General features: G+C 36.5%; 1 protein-coding gene across 1 annotated transcript; it reads left to right on the plus strand.

Moving 5' to 3' along the window:
- The first annotated feature begins 17,443 nt into the window (after window positions 1-17,443).
- Window positions 17,444-23,132, plus strand: LOC121239931 (L-ascorbate oxidase-like). Its single transcript, XM_041137324.1, has 5 exons — window positions 17,444-17,584; window positions 17,807-17,899; window positions 17,970-18,182; window positions 18,684-18,893; window positions 22,176-23,132. Exons 1-5 carry the CDS (start codon window positions 17,459-17,461, stop codon window positions 23,130-23,132), a joined length of 1,599 nt encoding a protein of 532 aa, XP_040993258.1. The 5' UTR covers window positions 17,444-17,458.
- The last annotated feature ends 360 nt before the right edge of the window (window positions 23,133-23,492 follow it).

Genomic DNA, 23,492 nt, shown 5'->3' on the forward strand with positions numbered 1-23,492 from the left:
CCACCATGTCTATTACACACAAGCAACTTATGCATAAAACTAATAGGCATACAAAATCTATTCTCTCTAAATAAGTACCAATCTAGTTTATAGAACTTACCAAACGATGCTTTCTCACATGATCCATACACACTAGCAAAGTCATCATCATTAGTATGCAATTCCTTATCTTATTCAAGTCTCAACAATTTTGCATCTAAAATAGAAATAAGGACATACCATCTTAATAAAGCATCAACCACAAAATTTTCCATACCTTGTGCGTATTTGAGTACATGAGGAAAAGTATCAATTCAGTCCTCCCACTTAGCATGCGTTCTAGTCAGCAACTTACCTTGTCCCTTCATGTTTGTCAAGGACTCATGTTCTGAAAATAAGGTCGGTTAGGAATTGTCGCATCTGGCACAAAATCAATGTAGTGCTCTATCTCCCTAATAGGTGGCAATCCACTAAACAAACCTCAAGGAAACATGACCTCATATCCCTGCAACAAAAAGACAATAACACTAGGCAAAGATACGTCAAGTTCGTTAGTATTAAGACTCACCTTAGCATAAAAACTCACTTTTCTTTTTATTTTTCTCTCACTTTCTTCACTCTTTTTTCTTTCCACTCTCTTTTTCTTTTTCACTCTTTTTCTCTTTCTCTCTCTTTTTACTTTTCACTATCTTTTTTTTGTCACTCTCTTTTCCTTCATCTTGTTTTGAACTCTCGAGTTTTTCAACTCATTCTCTCTTTCTCTTGAGGTTTCAGCCTCACCCTCATATTTTCTCTCTCTCATTTTTGGGCTCACTATTTCTTTTTTTCTCAATCTCACTTTCACTCTTGCTTTTTAGCTCAATCTCCTTTTCACTTTTTCTTTTTTGATCACTCTCATTTTCACTCTTTCTTTTTTGAGTAACCTCACTTTTTAGTTTCAAATGGTCTCCATGGACTTATGTTGGAGTTAAAGGAATAAGTTTGATTGTTTTTCCATCATTTTCAAAACTGTACATGTTCCTTAACCCATCATGGATCACCTTCCTATCATACTCACATGGCTTCCCCAACAAAATATGACTAGCATGCATAGGCACTACATCACAAAGGACCATATCCTGATATTTTCCAATTGAAAAAGAAACTAGCACTTGCTTATTGACCCTAACCTCCCCACAATCAGTCGACCACTGCAACATGTATGGTCTAGGGTGTTGTTTTAAGGAGATAAATTCAATTTCTCAACTAAAGTAGTGCTAGCCAAATTAATACAACTCCACAAATCAATGATCATACTACATACCTTGTTGTTGATGTGGCATCTAGTATAAAAAATATTCTCACTCTGCTTCTCTGTATCATCCATCTTAATTTGTATATTGAGAGCATGCCTAGTAACAAGAGACTCACCATACTCTTCATTCTTAACAATTATGTTCAATACAAGGCTCACTCCTCCTCCTATCTCTCTTGCATTGTAGATTTCTAATTACCACTTCTTGATGATCCATCCTATCCCTCACTTCACCTAACACCAAGTTCAACTGCTAAAACTGTTGTTGCATGGATTGCAACACAAAGTATGGGTTATCTACCATCCCCTTTGGTGAAGAGCCACTCTGATGAGACATTGTAAAGTGCTGCACAAAGGAATGTTAGTGGAAAAACCTCACACACTTCCTTACATGTTTACACTCAAATAATGGCACTCCACTCGTATTTCACTCTTAATTGGCTTTTTCCCGATAATAGTCTCACACTCTTTTACCTTTTACCTCAATAGTTTTCCCGCTCAAGTTCTTTAAGAACTAGTTGAACTAAATCAAGACAATACAACCTTGTATTATTCCAACCAGTACTATAGATCCAAGAAACAAGAAACAAGGAATGAATAAAATGACACGAGACTCAAGGAATTTATATGAGGGAAAGAGTAATTATAGAACAAGATACCAACTACAAATATGTATTCAGCCACTTTAACGATAAAACTCAATCAACAAATGTTTTGCTTTCTCTTTGTTGTAGCTATGTAGCAACCTTTAAATATGCTATCTCTCCTTATCTTCTTCTCCTTCATCTTCTTCTTCTTCTTTTTTTTTTTGAATTTTCTTTCCTTTTCTTTTCTTTTCTTTTCCTTTCCTTTCTTTTCTTTTTTTTTTCCTTTCTTTTCTTTTCTTTTCTTTTTTATAAGTCAATCACAAACAGAAATACTCAATTGTAAAAATCAAGCAATTGAATTCAAGCATACAAGAATTGACAATGAAATAGAAGAGAGAATCAATGGAACGACATTCCAATCAATTGACAAACTCAAATATGCATTAAACCTGAGAATTTTGAAACCCTAGGTGATGCAAATTTCAACCAAACCCAAAACCCTAAAAATCTTGGCAGCCTACATTTTGTTTCTATAATTTTTTTTTTTGGCAACCCTAGAAGTAGCCCTAGAATTAAATTTAAGGATGCAATAAATCAAAAAATAGAATCAGACCTGATTGGAAACCTGGCTATGATACCAAATGATATGAACCCGGGGAAATGAAATCCCTTAAAACCACAATCAATTTGAAAACTCTCCAAGAAAGCCAAATTCAAGTTAATGGATGGAAAAACCTAGACCCGATGAGAACTCGTTTTAAGAACCTAGATTATATAAAAATCTAGACCCGTTGAAGAACCTGTCTCAAGAACATAGATTACAAAGGAGGAACGCCACAAAGGTTGTGATTTACCTTTGATAAGTTCAAGAGTTCAATCAAGAACAAGAGAAGAAACCTCAATTCACAAATAACATTCAATATTCTCTAACCTTCAAAATGAGGTTACAAGGACTATTTAAACTAAACCTAATTAAAACCCTAGCCAAAATAAAGCCCCTTTTTACCCAAAATGCCCCGATGAACAGTGTCACGCTACAGTATGCAGGGCTACCGTTTGGCTATAGTAATGCTACAGTATCATTTGAAACCCTAATTCCTAAAAAGTAACTTTCCAAATAAGCCCTTGGCCAAAAGACAAGGCCTTGTCGAAAACCTAGTTCATTAAAAATAAGACGTGTGGGCCAGGCATCTTCAAACCCTATCTCTAAGTCATGTCTTCCACAGCTTGAATCAAGTGGATCAAAGCTGATTCTCCTTCTTTCAAGCCCATCTTGAGTGTTGGGCTCTTGCTAGCTTCATCACAAGTGGATTGCACCAGTTCGTGCATTGCTTCCTTGATCTTCTTGGTTCTTGATCTTGTAATTGACTCATCTGGAACTTACAAATGATCTTTAAGAGTAGGCACACCTTGGTTTCCATCAAACGTTGTGATTTACCTTTAATAAATTTAAAAGTTCAATCCAGAACAAAAGGAGATAAACTCAACTCACAATGAATAAATTCATCAAATTTGATAAACTTCTTAACATGAGGCAACAAAAAGTATTTAAAGCAAAACCTAATTAAACTCTAGCAAAAATAAAGCCACTTTTCCCAAAAATGCCCTGATGAACAGTGTCGCGGCTACAGTACGACACTACAGTAAAACCCTAACCCTAGTTCAATAAAATATTAACTTTTCCAACATGCCCTTGCTTAGGCCTCCCTTAAGTCCGTCTCATAATAAACTCAATTATTCTAAACTAATAAAATAAGTCATTTAAATGAATCAAACAAGTTGAAAGTCTTCAAGTGCTCAAAGCCTTTAAGTCATGTTGTTGCCCTCTTCGATAGCTTATCAAATGAATCAAAACTTGATATCCATCATTCAAGCCCATCTTGAATGTTGGGCTCTTGCTAAACTTCTCCCAAGTGGATTGCATCAATATTTTCATTGCCTCCATGATCTTCTTAGCTCTTGACCTTGTCATTGACCCATCTGAAAGTTGCAAAGTATCTTTAAGACTAGGCCTACCTTGGTTCCCATCAATAACTCCACGTGTCCCCTAAGGCATAAGAATCCCTCGATTGCTGCAACTTCAACATAGTGTATCTACTGATACGACGTGCAAAATAAATGACTGCCTAACACGAGGTCATGATGAAAGAACTGAAAGGATGCCATTTAATGGAAAACAAAGGTATCTACTAATACACCATAAAAGTGGGAGACCAACCTTAGCTCGGCTTATAACAAAGGAGGCCGAGTAGTCCCGAAGGCGGAGTAGTCCTGGAATGCAAGGACTGAAGAAAGAATTACTCTCTGACCCATCCGAGGAGAATTAGCGGGATAACTGTAAGGAGAATTTCCCACTTCACAAGGCCCTCTAGGCCTCGATCCAATACCCCGGCCCAGGGGTCAACATGACCATATTCGAAGCAGGGTGTCAATTGGGAAAGGAGTCAAGTGACTAATAGGGCAAATTGGCCTAACATCACTCAGTCACGTTTTGAACCTGTGAACTTGCATGGAACGTAGCGAGAAAAGCGGAGGACCCTTGATCCACTGGTGTGAGAACGTCTACGGCTCACAAGGGATAAAGCAAGGCTTAGAAATCAAGCCACATTAATGGCGCCACTATCGAGCTACACGTTACATTGATGGTGCCGTCATTAGGGGTGTAAAATCGTGTTAATGGGTCGTGTTCGTGTCATGTCAAGACATGTATATTATACTTTATGTGTCAACCCTAACCCGACCCATTAAGCTTATCGTGTCATATTCATGTTGGGTTCACAGGTCGTGTCACATATTGCCACCCCTAGCCGTCACAAAACCAAGCCGCATTAAAGGACTATGACAACAGGAATAGTAGGAGGGGCACGAACTCCACGGAGACAAACACAATCTACACCTCCCCAGATCCATGTATAAATAGCAAGCTCCAGGTATGAGAAAGCTCTCTGATCCCTAGACTCTTTCACTTATTTACAAACTTCCAAGAGAACTTACTAACTTTGGCATCGGAGACTCGCAAGCCCCAAGGCCGCCGTCTCTGAGTTGTCTTCCCCCATATATTTTGTAGGCCCATGATGGGAACTAAGGTGGGCCTAGTCTTAAAGATCATTTGCAAATTCCAGATGAGCCAATTACAAGATCAAGGGCCAAGAAGATCAAGCAAGCAATGCACGGATTGGTGCAATCCACTTGGGATGAAGCTAGCAAGAGCCCAACACTCAAGATGGGCTTGAAAGAAGGAGAACCAGCTTTGATCCACTTGATTCAAGCTGTGGAAGACATGGCTTAGAGATAGGGCCTATTGTTATTGGAGACTTCCAATTTGATTAAATGATTTATTTTATTAGTTTAGAATAAGTGGGCTTGAAGATGCCTGGCCCACATATCATATTTTTAATGAACTAGGGTTTTCAAGAAGGCCTTGTATTTTGGCCAAGGGCTTATTTGGAAAGTTACTTTTTAGGAATTAGGGTTTCAAGAGGTACTATAGCGTTACTGTATCCGTACTGTAGCCGCGGTACTGTAGCGTGACACTGTTCATCAGGGCATTTTGGGTAAAAAGGGGCTTTATTTTGGTTAAGGTTTTAATTAGGTTTAGCTTAAATACTCCTTTTAGCCTCATTTGAAGGGTAGACAATATTGAATTTTATTTGTGAGTTGAGTTTTCTCCTCTTGTTCTTGATTGAACTCTTGAACTTATCAAAGGTAAATCACATGCGTTGTGGCGTTCTTCCTTTGTAATCTGGGTTCTTGAGATGGGTTCTTCAACGGGTCTAGATTTTAATATAATTTAGGTTCTTGAAACGGGTTCTCATCGGGTCTAGATTCTCCATCCTTGACTTGATTTTTGGCTTTCATGGAGAGTTTTCAAATTGATTGTGGGTTCAAGGGAATTCATTCCCACGGGTTCATATCAGCCCATTTCTGAATAACTGAGTTGTCGGAGCCTGGTTCAAAGGCGTACGAAACACGACGTTAACACTATTCATCTTAACTATTCTACTTTGAAGTCATTGTATTCTCCACCCATTAATTTTGATGTTTGTTGGGATATTAAAATTGTGGTTCCTCAAGATTATGAGAATATATTTACATCTTAGACTCTTTGTGATAGAAATTTTAGACAATTAATGCATTGATAATAATCTGGTAATTATTCTCGCACATTGTGTTGATTAATGATAACAAGTTTTATCTCAAAAAATAAAACATTTTTACCCAAGAGGGTAGGATACTATCCCTGGCCTAGTACTCTTTTATTTTCGCTAAATCAGTATGAAGTGGCTTAGGGCAATAGTTAAACAAAGAGAAACCATCAATGATTTTCAGTGCAAATGTGGACATGAATAAGAGGCAAACTATTATGAACCTATGGAGCTCATCTCAAGTGCAACAATATGAAAAATATCTAGGGCTACCTCCATCAGTAGGCAGGTCTAAAACCAATGCTTTTGCTGATATCAAACATAAAGTCTGGCTAAAATTGCGAGGGTGGAAAGGTAATATGTTTTCTCAAAGAGGAAGGGACATTCTTCTCAAGGCTATTTCTTTGGAAATTCCATCTTATGCCATGAGTTGTTTCAGGCTCCCATCCAAGCTTTGTTCTGAAATTGAGAGTATGATGGCAAGATATTGGTAGGGACAAAAAAAAAATGAGAAAAAGAAAGTGCATTAGATAAGCTGGAAGAAAATGTGTCAATCAAGATCTATTGGAGGGATGGCTTTTAAGGATCTTGAGCCTTTCAATATGGCTATGTTGGCAAAACAAGTTTGGAGATTACTGCAGAATAAAGAGAGCTTATTCTATAAAATGTATGTTGCTGATACTTTTTCGATGGAAACCTATTGAAAGCTTCCATTGGTGGTAATCTCTCCTATGCTTGGAGAGGAATAAGGGAGGCCAAAAATTTGCTTGTGAAAGGTGGTAAATGGAATGTGGGAAATGGAAGATCAATTCAATCTTAAGAGATGCTTGGATTCTTGGGATTCAAAATCTGAGACATGAATTGTGTGCTAGAAGTAGTAACCAGAGGGAGGAGCAAGTCTATCAATTGGAGGATCAGGTGTCTTCTTCAATTGATCCTAGTACTAACTGGTGGAATCTATCAAAAGTAAGATCTCTATTCAATCCAAAGATTACAGATGTTGTTCTAAGATCGCATCCTAGTGCCTCATGTGACATGGATAAGTGGATGTGGGAGCATGAAAAGTCAGGAAATTTCTATGTTAAAAGTGCCTACAGATTCTTTAAAACTTGCTTGGTGACTGATTGTGGTGAGCCTTCAAATGGTGCTATGATGAAAAAAATTTTGGAATGCTCTTTGGAGATTAAAAATTCCTCACAAGATAAATGCTTTTACTTGGAGAGCATGCAAGGAAAGTTAACCCACTACGGCCAATCTTATTAACAGAAAGTTAGATATTAGTGGACAATGTTGTTTCTGTCAACACCAGATGGAGGACTTAACCCATGCTTTGCTGTTATGCCCCCTGTTCATGAGATCTGGGTTAGAAAATTTGCTATCTTACAACATGATTTCCATTTCAGTTCCTTCATATCAACTGCAATGGAGATTTTCTTTAAAGGTTCAGTGGATGAGTTGACAGATTTCTTCTTCATGGCTTAGGGCTTTTTTATATGAACCCACAGGAAGGGAATCCATTGAACCCACAGTTAATTTGAAAACTCACCTAAGAAAGTCAAAATCAAGTCAATGGATGGAGAATCTAGATCTGTTGAGAACTCGTTTCAAGAACATAGATTATATTAACATCTAGACCCGTTGAAAAACCTGTCTCAAGAACCCAGATTACAAGGAGGAACGCCACAAAAGCTATGATTTACCTTTGATAAGTTCTAAAGTTCAATCAAGAACAAGAGGAGTAAACTCAACTCACAAAGAAAATTCAATAATGTCTAAAACTTCAAATAATGCTACAAAGAGTATTTGAACCAAATCTAATAAAAACCTTAGCCAAAATAAAGCCCCTTTTACCCAAATTGCCCCTAGATGAACAGTGTCACGGCTACAGTAACATTACAGTAACCTCTTGAAACCCTAGTTCCTAGAAAGTAACTTTCTAAATAAACCCTTGGCCAAAATAAAAGGTCTTCGCAAAAATCCTAGTTTATAAGAAATAAGACATGTGGGCCAAGCATCCTCAAGTCCAGTTATTATAAACTAATAAAATAAATCGTTTAACCAATTTGGAAGCCTCCAATAACAATAGGCCATATCTCTAAGTCATGTGTTCCACAGCTTGAATCAAGTAGATCAAAACTGGTTCTCCTTCTTTCAAGTCCATCTTAAGTGTTAGGTTCTTGCTAGCTTCATCCCAAGTAGATAGATTGCACCAACTCTTACATTGCTTCCTCGATCTTCATGGGTCTTGATCTTGTAATTAGCCCATCTGGAACTTGCAAATGATCTTTAAGAATAGGCCCACCTTGGTTTCCATCATCCTCCCTCTCCTCGAAAGGATTCGACCATGAATCTTCAATCCTCCTATGAGCTGGGAATCTTTCTTCGCGCATGTGAACCCAAACCCAATCTCCTGTTTCAAAGATGACACGGATTCGCCCTTTATTGGCTTGGGAAGCAACCATTTCATTCTTTTGGGCAATTTGAAGTTTCATGAAGTGATTTCACCAACTTCGCCTTCTTTTGTCTAACCAAGTTAGTCCTGCCATCAACAGGTAAAGGCATCAAATCTAAAGGAGTAAGTGGATTGAAACCATAAACAATTTCAAAATGTGAATATGAAGTAGTAGTATGCATGGTCCAATTATATGCAAACTCTATAAATGGTAAGCAATCCTCCCAAGTTTTTAAATTCTTATGAACAACAGTGCGTAAAACTGAGTTAAAGTCCTATTAACAACTTCAGTCTGACCATCAGTCTGAGGATGACAAGTAGTGGAAAATAAGAGCTTAGTAGCTAATTTTCCCCACAACACCTTCCAAAAGTAGCTAAGGAATTTAACATCCTTGTCAGAAACAATACTCCTGGGCACACCATGGAGTCGCACTATCTCCCTGAAAAATAAGTCAGCTATGTTTGTGGCATCATCTGTTTTATGGCATGGAATAAAATGTGTCATCTTACTAAATCTATCCACAACCACAAAAATAGAATCTCTACCCCGTTTTTTCTAAGGCAGCCCTAAAACAATGTCCATAGATATGTCTACCCATGGCTCACTATGAACAGGTAAGGGTGTATACAACCCATGTGACATAACCTTAGATTTGGCCTTTCTACATCTAATACACTTGCCACAAATGCGATTGACATTTCTCTTCATCTTAGGACAAAAGAAATGTTCATGCGAAATGTCTAACATTTTCTTAACACCAACATGTCCTATTAATCCCCCACCATGTGCCTCACGTACCAATAACTCACGCATAGAACAGCTTGGCACACAAAGTTTGCTTTCTTTAAAAAAATAACCAACATGCTTGTAAAACTTACCAAATGCCACCTTATCACATGCCATGTATACATTAGAAAGGTCAATGTCATTGGCATACATGTATTTCACATATTCAAACCCAAGCATTTTAGCACTCATAGAAGTAAGAAGTACATACCTCCGGGATAGAGCATCAGCAACAATGTTCTCCTTACCTTGCTTGTAACGGATGACATATGGAAAGGTCTCAATATATTCCATCCATCTACCATGCCTTTTATTCAACTTACCTTGACCCTTGAGATGTTTCAATGATTCATGATCGGTTTGGATCACAAATTCCCTAGGGCATAGGTAGTGCTACCAAGCCTCTAATGTATGAACAATTGCAAAAAGCTCTTTCTCATAAGTAGGGTACTTCAGGGACACCCCACGTAGCTTCTCATTGAAGAAAGCTATGGACTGCCAATCCTACATCAAAACGGCTCCAATCCCTATTCTTGAGGCACCACATTCAATCTCAAAAGTTTTGTTAAAATTAGGTAACGCTAACACAAGTGCAGAGCATAACCTTTCTTTAATAGTGGCAAAAACATTCTCTTGATCAGCCCCCAATGAAACCCAACATTCTTTTTAATTACCTCAATGAGTGGTGCAGCAATGATGCTAAAATCTTTAACAAAACGCCGATAAAAGCTAGCTAAGCCATGAAAACTTATTTCCTTAGTGATTTTTTTGGCGTTCGACACTCCTTAATGGCCTTGACTTTCTTTTCATCCACCTCAATACCTTTTGTACTAACAAGATAACCAAGAAAAATAACTTTTTCCATGCAAAAGGTACATTTCTTGAAATTATCATACAACTTTTCACATCTCAACACATCAAATACATATCTCAAATGCTCAATATATTCATTTATGTCCTTGGTGTACACTAGGATATCATCAAATTACACAACCACAAACTTGCCTATGAACACACATAGGACATGGTTCGTTAATCTCATGAAAGTACTGGGCGCATTTATAAGTCTAAATGGCATAACCAACCATTCATAAAGCCCATATTTAGTCTTAAAAGTAGTTTTCCATTCATCACCCTCTTTCATTCTAATTTGATGGTACTCACTTTTAAGATCAATTTTACTGAAAGTATATGAGCCATGCAATTCATCAAACATATCATCTAATCCAGGAATCGGATGACGATACTTTACCGTGATATTGTTGACTGCCCTGCAATCAACCCACATCCTTCACATCCCATCCTTCTTTGGCACTAGTAGGACTGGTACTTCACATGGGCTCATGCTCTCCCTCACATAACTCTCGCTCATCAAATCATCAACTTGCCTCTGAAACTCTTTTGTCTCCACTAGATTACTCCTATAGGCTGGTTGGTTTGTAATAGCAGCTCCAAGCACAAAATCAATCTGGTGCTCAATGCCTCTAATGGGTAGCAACTCATTTAGCATCTCCTCTGGGAATACATCTCCAAACTCCTGCAATAAAGAAACAGTCAAACTAGGAAGAGACTAGTTAATTTTATCAAGATTAAGATAAGATTCTTTATAGATAAGAAAAATCATAGGGCAATCTGCGAAGAATGTCCTCTTAACCTCACTCTCTCTTGCATAAAAACTCACTTTTGTCTTTCCTTTTCTCTCTGCAAACTCTCTTTCTTTTTTCTCTTGTGGCTCCACTATTTTTTTTTTACTCTCAGCCACCTCTCTACTTTCTTTTTCACTCTTTATTTTTTGCTCATTTTCACTCTCACTCTTTCTTTTTTGCTCAATCACTTTTTCACTATTTCTTTTTTTATCACTCTCATTTCCACTCCTTCTTTTTTGATCACTCTCATTTTTACTCTTTCTTTTTTTGAGCAACTTCACTTTTCAGTTTCAGTTGATCCTCATAGACCTGACTTTGAGTTAAAGGTGCAAGCTTGATTGTTTTGCCATCCTTTTCAAAGTTGTACATGTTCTTGAACCTATCAAGTGTCACCCTCCTATCATACTGCCACGACCTCCCTAACAAAATATGGCCAGTATGCATAGGCACAATATCACAAAACACCTCATCCTAATATTTTCCAATAGAAAAAGTAACTAACACTTGTCTGTCCACCTTAACCTCCCCACAATCATTCAACCACTACAATTTGTATGGTCTAGAGTGTTTTAAGGTTGGTAAATTCAATTTCTCAACCAAAATAGTGCTAGTCACATTAGTACAACTCCCTCCATCAATGATCATACTACATTCCTTATTGTTGACGTGGCATCTAGTATGAAAAATATTCTCTCTTTATTGCTTTGCATCATTCACCTTAATGTGTGTATTGATAACACGCCTGGCAACAAGAGACTCACCTGTCGCGGGGTATACCACTGCATCATCATCACTAGCATCAACCAATTCTGGTGCCCCATCATTATCATCCTCACTCTCAGTCATCACCTCCCCATTCTCACGCATAATCATCACCCGCTTGTTGCAAGTTCCCTCATCTTTTTCCCTTAGGTGATTCGGTCTTTTTTTATGCAAACCAAGGAGCTGGACATGCTGATCATACAGTGGGAATGGAGCTGAATTTGCACAAGACCCTTTGTCACTTCCTAGTGGCCCAATTACAAGACTTAGAGCCAAACGTTTCAAGGAAGCACTAAAAGGGCTAATCCAAGAGAATTGGACTGATTCTAAAAAGACCAAGATGGGCTCAAATAATATTCAAGACTTAGTCCATGTCATCAAGGCAATTGAAGAGGCTAATTAGCACGTAGAAATATGATGAATGGTCTATCCATTAAAGGACGTGAATTTGTTAAGTTTCAAGAATATTAAATATATGAATGAACTTGGTCTTGCCTGGGTACCTGAAATACATTGAATTTAGTCATTTAGTCATTTCTGGCTGCCTCTAGGAGTCCAAGAGGCCTAAAAATCGTGGGACTTGTTATGTTAATATTTGTGTTGCTTTTAAAGATGGGCTCTCAAAATGATATAAACTCCACCAACAATTGTGATGAAACCCGATAACAATGATGGCTTGGAACCCCAAGATCGTATTGACAAGATTTGTTGAGCCTTGACCAGTCACCCAACTAGATGAAAACCAAGACTACGAAGGATTGAAAACGCCACACCAAGAAATCAGAATCAAGGTGATAAGTTTGGAGCTTGAACACCACAAGATTAACTTGATAAGTTCAAAGAGTTCTCTGAAGAACCAAGAGAAACACAAGACCTCACAAAGACAAATAAGCCTCTGAAATTTCAAATCTGATATTAAAACTCGAAATAACCCCTCTATATACTTGGAACAACCCTCCAAGAATAGAAAAAGTCATAACTACAGCTTTAAAAGCAACACAAATATTAACATAACAAATCCCACAATTTTTAGGCCTCTTGGACTTCTACAGGCAGCCAGAAATGACTAAATGACTAAATTCAATGTATTTCAGGTACCCAGGCAAGACCAAGTTCATTCACCTATTTAATATTCTTAAAGCTTAACAAATTCACGTCCTTTAATGGACAGACCATTCATCATATTTCTACGTGCTAATTAGCCTCTTCAATTGCCTTGATGACATGGACTAAGTCTTGAATATTATTTGAGCCCATCTTGGTCTTTTTAGAATCAGCCCAATTCTCTTGGATTAGCCCATTTAGTGCTTCCTTGAAACGTTTGGCTCTGAATCTTGTAATTGGGCCACTAGGAAGTGACAAAGGGTCTTGTGCAAATTCAGCTCCATTCCCACTTGTATGATCAGCATGTCCAGCTCCTTGGTTTGCATCATTTTTCTTTGCTTCAGTTGGATCATTCCTATCCCACTTTGATTTCCAAGTAATGCTAGATACCGAAGTGTACCTTGTTTGTCCCTTTTCTCTTTAACTACCTCTCCACCTTCATAGTCATGTGCACCATGTCCTCTATCTCCACATAATTCAACAATTCAATTACATTGGCTATGTCCTTATTCAAGCTATTCAAAAATCTAGCCATGGTGGCCTCCCAGTCCTCCTCTACATTAGCCCAAATCATCTCCACCTCCATCTCTTTATTGTAATCCTCCACACTCCTAAACCCGGTGTAAGATTTTGGAGCTTTTGGTAAAGGTCTCTATAGTAGTGACTAGGTACAAATCTCCGCCTCATGAAAGCTTTCAACTCTCCCCACGTCTCTACATGCCTCTCATAATTCCTCCTCCTATTGGTCACTAATTGATCCTTCCAAATAATAACATAATCACTGAACTCAATTACTGCCAACTTCACTTTCTTCTCCTCAGAGTAATTATGACAATCAAACACCAACTCTATTTTTTTCTCCCACTCTAGATAAAATCTTAGGGTCAATTCTACCTGGGAAAGATGGTATTTTCATTTTGATGCTCCCAATGTCTCTATCTACACATCCCGACCCCCTAGGTTCCCCTCAAGTCCTCTTTCACGCCTAACTCTTCTATGTCTACCCGACCCAACTTCAGATGCTAAGTCTTCCTCATCCTCACTATCTCTTTCATTCTAATACTCGTTTTCAATCCTAGGCCCACGTCGCCTCCTATCTCTCCCACCTTGCAAATTTCAAATCGCTGCTTCTTGATGATCCATCCTATCCCTCACTTCACCCAACACAAAGTTCAACCGCTCAAATTGTTGTTGCCTGGCTTGCAACACAAAGGTTGAGTTATCTGTCCTCCCCCTTGGTGATGAGCCACTCCGGTGAGACAATGTAAAGTGCTGCACAAAAGAATGTTGATGATAAAAAAAAAACCTCACACACTCTCTTACGTGTTTACACTCAAGCAATGGCACTCCACTCGTATTTCACTCTTAATTGACTTTTTATCCGATAATGGTCTCACACTCTCTTGCCTTTTACCTCAAGAGTTTTCCCACTCAAGTTCTTTAAGAACTAATTGAACTCAATCAAGACAATGCAACCTTGTTTTATCCCAACTAGTAATTAAGTCCAAGAAACAAGAACAAGAGAAACATGAAAGGAATATAAAATGACATGACAATCAAGGAAATTATACCAATGAAACAGTAACTATAAGACAAGATATCAACTAGAATGATGTATGCAGCCCATTTGATGATAAGGCTCAAGAAAAAATTTAAGATTTTTTCTTTTTTTTTTGGACAATTTTTTTCTTTTTTCTAGATGATTTTTTTTTCTTTTGTTGTCTTTTCACCAACTGATTTGATCACAATCAAGAATAAGCAACTGAGAAAACCCTAACAATAACTTAAAAACCCTAGGATAAGTGTGATATACGACAGTCTCTAGAACAAGAGATTTCAATCAACACAAACCCAAGAACAATGAAATTCGGCAGCCCTAAGAATAGTGAAGAAATTCAGTAGTGACCTCTTTTTTTTTTTTTTTTTTAATCCTAGAACAATGAAGCCCTAGAATTAAATATGCAAGAAAAAAAAAAGAGAATCAAACCTGATTGAAAACCTTGCTCTGAATACCAAATAATATGAACTCGCAGGAAAGGAATCCCTTGAACCCACAATCAATTTGAAAACTCTCCCAAGAAAGTCAAAATCAAGTCAATGGATGGAGACTCTAAACCTGTTGAGAACTCGTTTCAAGAACCTAGATTATATTAAAATCTAGACCCGTTGAAGAACCAGTCTCAAGAACCCAAATTACAAGGAGGAACGTCACAAATGTTGTGACTTACCTTTGATAATTCTAAAGTTCAATCAAGAACAAGAGGATTAAACTCAACTCACAATAAAAATTCAATATTGTCTAAAATTTCAAATGAGACTACAAAGAGTATTTAAACCAAACCTAATTAAAACTCTAGCCAAAATAAAGCCCATTTTACCCAAAATGCCCTTGGATGAACAGTAACACTACAGTAACCTCTTGAAACCCAAATTCCTTGAAAATAACTTTCCAAATAAGCTCTTGGCCAAAATACAAGGCCTTCCCAAAAATCCTAATTCATAAGAAATAAGACATGTGGGCCAAGCATCCTCAAGCCCACTTATTATAAACTAATAAAATAAATCATTTAACCAATTTGGAAACCTCCAATAACAATAGGCTCTATCTATAAGTCATGTCTTCCACAGCTAGAATCAAATGGATTAAAACTGGTTCTCCTTCTTTCAATCCCCATCTTGAGTTTTGGGCTCTTGCTAGCTTCATCCCAAATGGATTGCCACAATCTTAGCATTGCTTCCTTGATCTTCTTGGCTCTTGATCTTGTAATTGACTCATCTGGAACTTGCAAATAATCTTTAAAAGTAGGCCCACCTTGGTTCCCATTATTAAAGTTACTTATTAGGAACTAGGGTTTCAAGAGGTTACTGTAGCGTTACTGTAGCCGTGACATTATTCATCCAGGGGCATTTTGGGTAAAAGGGGCTTTATTTTGGTTAGGATTTTAACTAGGTTTAGTTTAAATACTCTTTGTAGCCTCATTTGGAGCTTTAGAAAATATTGAATTTTCATTGTGAGTTGAGTTTACTCCTCTTGTTCTTGATTGAGCTTTTGAATTTATCAAAAGTAAATCACAACCTTTGTGGTGTTCGCTTTTGGTTCAAGAGGAACAAGATGGTCCAGGACCAGGTTTCTTTACCACCACAACAAGTTATTGGATTTGCTTTCTCGAAGAAATTGAAGTAAAAAAATGTTGTGCATCAGAAGGGACTTCCTACTACAAAGAATCTGTTGTATAGGTGGTCACCACCCTCTCAGGATTTCCTCAAACTCAATATAGATGGGGCCTTCTTTTTTAAGTTGAATAAAGCTGGATTGAGTGCTATCTTAAGGGATCATGTGGGAGATGTTCTTATGGCAGTAAGTAGAGCAGAATCTGTGCAATTGGAACCAGAGCAAGTAGAATCAATGGCTTTACTGAAAGGCTAACAATTTTGCTTAAATATTGGTATACCTAAACTGATTATTGAAAGTGATTGCTTGTTCTTAGTGGTGGAAGTTAATAAGGTTGTTGACTCCAATGCTGCAATCAAATCAGTGGTTGCTGATATTAAAAGTCTGATGCAAAGATTTCCTCAATGCAAGCTCCAACACAGCAATAGATCAACTAATGAGGCTGCCAATCGATTTGCTAGGCATGCATGGTCCATTGAAGACATGAATATTTGGTGGAATAGTATTCCTCCTTTCATTGAGAATGTAATTTTCATTGATCAACATTATTGTACCCTGTCTTAAGGTTTTATACCTTGATGAAATGAAGTTTTTCCCTATCAAAATTAAAAAAAAAAAAAAAAAACATATAGATGGTGCGTTCGATATTCCCATTTGGCCACTGATCCAGACAAATTAAAGGTCCTAGTTCTATCCAGACAAATGAAGGACTCGTTTACTTTCACAAATAAGATGAGATGAATTGAGATAGAAATTGAAAGTTGAATAAAATATTATTAAAATTTATTTTTTTAGTATTATCTTTGTTTTGAAATTTGAAAAAGTTGAATTGTTTATTTTATTTTTTGTGAGAATTTCAAAAATTTGTAATTATGAGATAAAATAAGATGAGATAAAATGAGATGAAGATGGTTGTAAAAACAAACTAAGCAATGACATGAGATGTACGAAAGAATCTAAAATATGAATTAATTCTTGAAACCCCATGCAGAAGGGGGAAAAAAGCTATTGTTTATAATTTTTTATATGAAAACACTACATGCACGTGAAGTCTGGCATGTCAGACCAAAGCAAAGCAACACCCCGCGGACGAGGGCCGGGACGCGGTTTAGTACTCTATCAATCTATATAAGTCCAACCAACACGATCAATACTGTCATCACCATTATATGAGCCCTTCACTGCCCAAAACTTGAGCAGTAATATTGTCCGTACGACCTTCCACTAGCCATATTATATATATATATATATATATATATAGCATGCACCTTTCTTTACTGAAATTTTCTCACCCCGGTCTTCTACAGTGCTTTCATCTATTTTTGCTATATATCTTCAGAAATAATGGGTACAAGCTGCAGTGATCACAGTTCCATGGTTCACCCAAGTTGGAGGGGACTTCAGGCTGTCATGATTATTGGGTTCATTTTATTACCTATTATTGGAGTATCTGGGGGTGCTAAGACTAGGCACTTCAAATGGGAAGTGGAGTACATGTTTTGGTCTCCCGACTGCGTCGAGAATGTGGTGATGGGGATCAACGGCCAATTTCCAGGCCCAACCATCCGAGCAAAAGCAGGAGATACCGTTGATGTTGAACTCACTAACAAACTCTCCACTGAGGGAGTTGTCATTCATTGGCATGGAGTCAGACAGGTTTAATTAATTTTGTGATATTGTACTCTTTCCTCTCAGCCATGATCTCTAGGTGACGTTTGGATTTAGAGATAAGATAAGTTGAAATATTTTTAAATAATAGTGAAATTTATAAGTTAAAATTTATAAATAGTAATGAGAGACGACGAGAGCATGAATAAGTGAGTTAAAGGCCATGCTTAATTTATTGATCTATTCTCGTTTTACTTTCTTATTTTACAGTTTGGAACACCTTGGGCAGATGGAACTGCTTCCATTTCGCAGTGTGTTATCAACCCTGGAGAGACCTTTCATTATAGGTTCAAAGTTGACAGGGTAATTCTCTCTCTCGTACTTAAACCTTAATTTTGAAATATATACATGTGTTGGTTAATTTAATTTGCAGGCAGGAACATACTTTTACCACGGGCACTTTGGCATGCAAAGATCAGCGGGGTTGTACGGGTCTCTGATAGTGGAGGTGGGAGAAGAAGGGAAAGAGCCATTTTATTATGATGGGGAGTTCAACCTATTGCTTAGCGACTGGTGGCACCAAAGTGTTCATCACCAAGAGGTTGGCCTCTCCTCCAATCCTTTTCGTTGGATTGGTGAACCTCAGGTACTATATCATGCAATTTCTCGTTTTTTTCTTTGTCTTTTTTTTTTTTTTTTTTTTTTCTCGTTGCTTTGTTTTTTTATATATATGGCATATTTTTTAGAGGAGATGTTGCAATTTTTATATTTTCTTTTAATTATATATAGGTACTATATGTCAATCATGGAGTGGCCTTTTAGGGCACCCAAATGGAAAATGAATGGAAGTAGTTCATCATGGCTTCAAACCCCACCAAAATAGACGAACGAGCTGTAATATAATTGTCTACTACTTTATATACAATTAAGCTCTGATCTCGCCCCAAACAAAATTAAAGAAAAGGAAATAAATAGGAAAAGAAAAGAAAAAAAAGAAAGAGAAAGAAAAAGATCTCTCTCATCTTATAATATTTATATATGTTTTTATCAGATCTAGCTTTTTATAATGTCGAGTACTGATCTCAGCTAGCTTACGCTTTGTTTCACTTTTTACAAAGATTGGGTAAATGCTTCCCCATGCATGCAGACATTGCTGATCAACGGGCGAGGACAGTACAACTGTTCCATGGCCGCCCAGTTTAGAAGGCCGGAATCTTCCTCCTCCACGCAGTCTCAGTGCAAATTCAGAGGAAACGAACAATGCGCACCCCACATCCTACGCGTGCGTCCAAATAAGACCTACAGGCTCAGGGTTGCAAGTACTACTGCACTTGCTTCTCTCAACTTGGCCATTGGGGTAAATATTCGATCTATTCACACGCTTGCATTACTTTTTTTTTCTGTATTTTTAATTTGTAATTTAGAGTGGACGCACAATATCTTTGATATTAATGCCAATACCATACAATTAGATTTATAAAAAATAAATTATCATATAAATCAAATTCTATATATATATATTTCACATGTGCATGCCAGTAAGTTTGGATTGAGATTTTTTTCTTTGGTTTTTTTCTTCCCTTTAAGCATAGCCTTTGAAATTAATATATGCTTTTCAAAATCTGAGATTCTGAAGAGTTTTTCAATAGGCAGCTGATCAGTGTCACGACACATGACTTCCAATCATCTCAGTGTATCACTGAAAAATGGCTCACGTACAGGTTCTCAGAAGAATTCATAGTGAATGACTACTAGAAGAATTTATCATAAACACTGGTCTTTTTTTTTTTTTTCCAAACCGGAGGTTGTGTAATGAAATTTATCATGTATAAATGATTTGAAGATGTTGAATTATTTAGAAAAAAAAAAATGATAAAAACTAGGCAACGTGGTATTGGTGGCAGAATGCACGTGCCGTGAATACAAAATAGTGCACTTTAGCTGGTGCATGCCAGTACTAACTACTACAAGGGACCCACTGTTTTGACTTTGTTTTAACTGCTGCACTGGACTCGTAGACTTGTGAAATTGGACTTTGCTACACCTTTACGGAGAGTCCTCACCGAAACGTAATTTGTTTTATTTATTTATTTATTATTATTTGTTTTTTCTCAATCATTTTTTAAACACTTCAAATATTTTTAAAAAATAAAAAAAAATCATAAATTTATTTAAAAACACTTTTTTAATTATTAAATAAAAAATTAAAAAAATGAAATGAAATCCGTTAAAAGATTTCGGTAGAAATCTGTGGAAGTAATATTTTCCTATGAAAGTTATCATGTCTGTGTAGCGGGCCTTCCAGTATTTGTCGTTAAGGGTATTGACAGTGTAAATTTATTGGTTTTTTAAAAATATTTTTTAACTTTTTTAATTATTAAAATAATAAAAATATATATGATTTTACTAACATTTATTTCTTTAATTATTAAATAAAAAAAATTAAAATACTCAAATAATAACTTTAAACGTAACATTAAAGAGTAGCATTTTCCTTTGCGTAGGTTTGACGGCCATATAAATAAATTATCTAAATTGATAACTGAGTTATGTAGCATCCCGAAAAGAAAGAAAGGACAAAAAAGGTTTTGAAAAAAAAAGGGGGAAAGAAATCAGAAATCTAGCGTTTGCTTAACGAAAAGTTCTTTAAGCGTGATTCCTATTGTTGTTGTGTTTTTTTTTCTTTTTTTTTTTTTTCTTCTTCTCTTTTCCTTAATTTTATTTCTCTATTTTTTGGAAAGCAGAAACCTTCGCAAATCTCGTAGGATTTAGGATGGTGGGGTAGGTGTGGCGAATATTTGGCATTTTCCTTTACGTAGGTTTGACGGCCATATAAATAAATTATCTAAATTGACAACTGAGTCATGTAGCATCCCGAAAAGAAAGAAAGGACAAAAAAGGTTTTGATAAAAAAAGGGGGAAAGAAAAAATCTAGCGTTTGCTTAACGAAAAGTTCTTTAAGCGTGATTCCTATTGTTGTCGTGTTGTTTTTTTTTTTTTTTTCTTCTTCTTCTCTTTTTCTTAACTTTATTTCTCTCTTTTTGGGAAAGCAGAAACCTTCGCAAATCTCTTAGGATTTAGGATAGTGGGGTGGGTGTGGCGAATATTTGGCGTTTTATCTTTGGCACGTGTGAAAACCTGCATACATCTCAGTCCTGCCTGTTTGACTCTGAAATGCGCTTTATCCGTTGAACATGGTTTGTGTGATACATCTGGACCATTTTGGTGCATGCATACCTGCTCTATGACTTGTCCATCACTAGATCGATCCATTCCTATGAAGATACATCCACCATACCATTAGTTTAGGTTAAATTGTTAAGCTCGGATCTTTCCTTGCCCACAAACATATGGGATAGAGTTAGGTTTTGTTTGGATATTTAGAATATTTGTAAATAGTGATGAAATAATTTGTAAATAATAGTGAAATAATTTGAGTTAGGATCATGTTTTATTAAATTTTAAAAAATAAGAGAAAAATAGTTGAATAAAAAAATTACGAAGTTAAAAAATTATTTGAATATTATTTTTTAATATTATTTTTGTTTTGATATTTGAAAATGTTATATTATTTTGTGTATTTTGTTAATGATTATATGAAAAATTTAAGATTTAAAATTGAAAAGTATTTTTTGTTTGAATGATATTTCAAATATTTCATGATATCTGAAAATACCTCAGTGCATGTCCAAACTAGCCGATATCTTAGAATTTTGTGAATAATAGTGAAATGATTTTATAAATAATAGTGAAATAGTTTGAGTTTAGATATTTTATTGGGTTTGGGAAAACAAGAGGAAAAAAACTAAATAAAAATATTATAAAGTTAAAAAATTATTTGAATATAATTTTTTTAATATAATTTTTCCTTTTGAAAATTGAAAAAGTTATATTATTTTTGTGTTTTATTTGAAAGTTTAAGAAAGTTGTATTGAATTTTGTATTTTGAGATTTGGTAATGATTAGATGAAAAATGTTGAAGATTTGAAATTAAAAAATATTTTGTGTTTGAATGATGTTTGTGAATGAAATTATGATAAGTTTTGAGAATACCTCATTATCCAAACAAGGAATTAATTTATGTGTGACTTCAATATTCATCATTAAATCATCGCTTGTCTAAAAAATATGTAGATGATCACAATCTTTCTTAATAAGTGAGCTCAAAACGAGATAAAGTGTAGAGTATTCAGGGTTTCTAACTCAAGACTGATATACCATATAGAGCATATTATCATCATAATTTATCCCAAAAACATGTAAATCGGGCTCTTTTAATAAGTGGACTTATCATGTAGAACATTTAATTAATTATGGTAGAGTGTGAGATTAGATTTTAAATTGGGACATATGCCCCGATACTATATATATCAAATTACCACCTATATTTCTAAGAGCATAAATTCATGCAAAGATGGAAATTTAATTATTTATTTAGAATTCTTCTACTCAACAAGTGTGTGGTATAGGACTGCTAATTATAATTTTTCTTTCCATGATATTATAACATCATCGTATATATTAGTCACCCGTCAAGACAATTGCTGTATTTTCTTAGCCTTGCAATCTGTTTTGAGTCAACTTGTAAATTTATCCACTTCGAATAATCTGTGATCATTACATGTTTGTTTTCTTTTAGAATCACAAAATGGTGGTGGTGGAAGCTGACGGGAACTATCTGCAACCGTTTTCGGTGGACAACTTGGACATATACTCTGGTGAAAGCTACTCAGTCCTGATAACCACAGACCAAGACCCTTCCAAGAATTACTGGCTCTCTGTAGGTGTAAGAGGAAGGCTTCCCGAGACTCCTCCTGGCCTTGCCATTCTGAATTACAAGCCAACTTCTGCATCAAAGCTCCCAACTTCTCCACCACCGGTGACTCCTCGATGGAATGATTATAGCCATAGCAAGGCCTTCTCTAAAAAGATTTTTGCTCTGATGGGGTCGTCAAAACCTCCTAAAAGTTATGAACGTCGGATCATTCTGCTCAACACTCAAAATAAGATCAATGGGTACACCAAGTGGGCTATAAATAATGTCTCCTTAGCATTACCACCCACTCCTTATCTGGGCTCCATAAAATATGGCCTGAAAAATGCTTTCTATAGATATAGCCCGCCGGAGAACTTTGATGAAAAGTACGACGTGATGAGTCCACCAACAAACCCTAACTCAACTAGTGGCAGTGGGGTTTACTTACTAAGTTTCAATACCACAGTCGATGTGATACTTCAAAATGCCAATGCATTGAGCGCAAATGTTAGCGAAATACACCCCTGGCATTTGCATGGTCATGATTTCTGGGTGTTGGGCTATGGAGAAGGGAAATTCTCAGTCAAGGATGAGAAGAAACTCAACTTGAAGAACCCACCCTTGAGGAATACTGCAGTAATCTTCCCCTACGGATGGACAGCCTTAAGGTTTTTGGCAGATAATCCAGGAGTGTGGGCCTTCCACTGCCACATTGAGCCTCATTTTCATATGGGTATGGGTGTTGTGTTTGCTGAAGGTGTTCATCATGTGAATAACATACCTAATGAGGCTCTCACCTGTGGTCTGACTGGGAAGATGTTCCTGAGCAAGAACAATTGAGTCTAATGCCATCTTTCCCATCTTTCAGTCCCACTAAAAGATTCTAGAAGATTCAGGCAAGAGAAAAATCCCATCTTAATTTGTTTTGATGCTCCCTACGTACGTTTGTTATATGCTTACTATATTGCATGCAGGTGATGATTCTCATATGGGGGTGTAACCGGTCTAGTACGGTCCGGTTTTGAAGAAATTTTGAAACCGAGTTGATATATATCGATTTTGAAAATTTAAGAAATGATATGGACCGATTCATCATCAAAACCGAAACTTTCAGTTTTTCAGTTTCGGTCCGGTACAGTCCGGTTTTCCGGTTTACCACTTACACATGTGGCACTATATATGTTTAATATTATAATTTTT

The sequence above is a fragment of the Juglans microcarpa x Juglans regia genome, chromosome 7D, assembly GCF_004785595.1.
Source record: "Juglans microcarpa x Juglans regia isolate MS1-56 chromosome 7D, Jm3101_v1.0, whole genome shotgun sequence".
Lineage (NCBI taxonomy): Eukaryota > Viridiplantae > Streptophyta > Magnoliopsida > Fagales > Juglandaceae > Juglans > Juglans microcarpa x Juglans regia.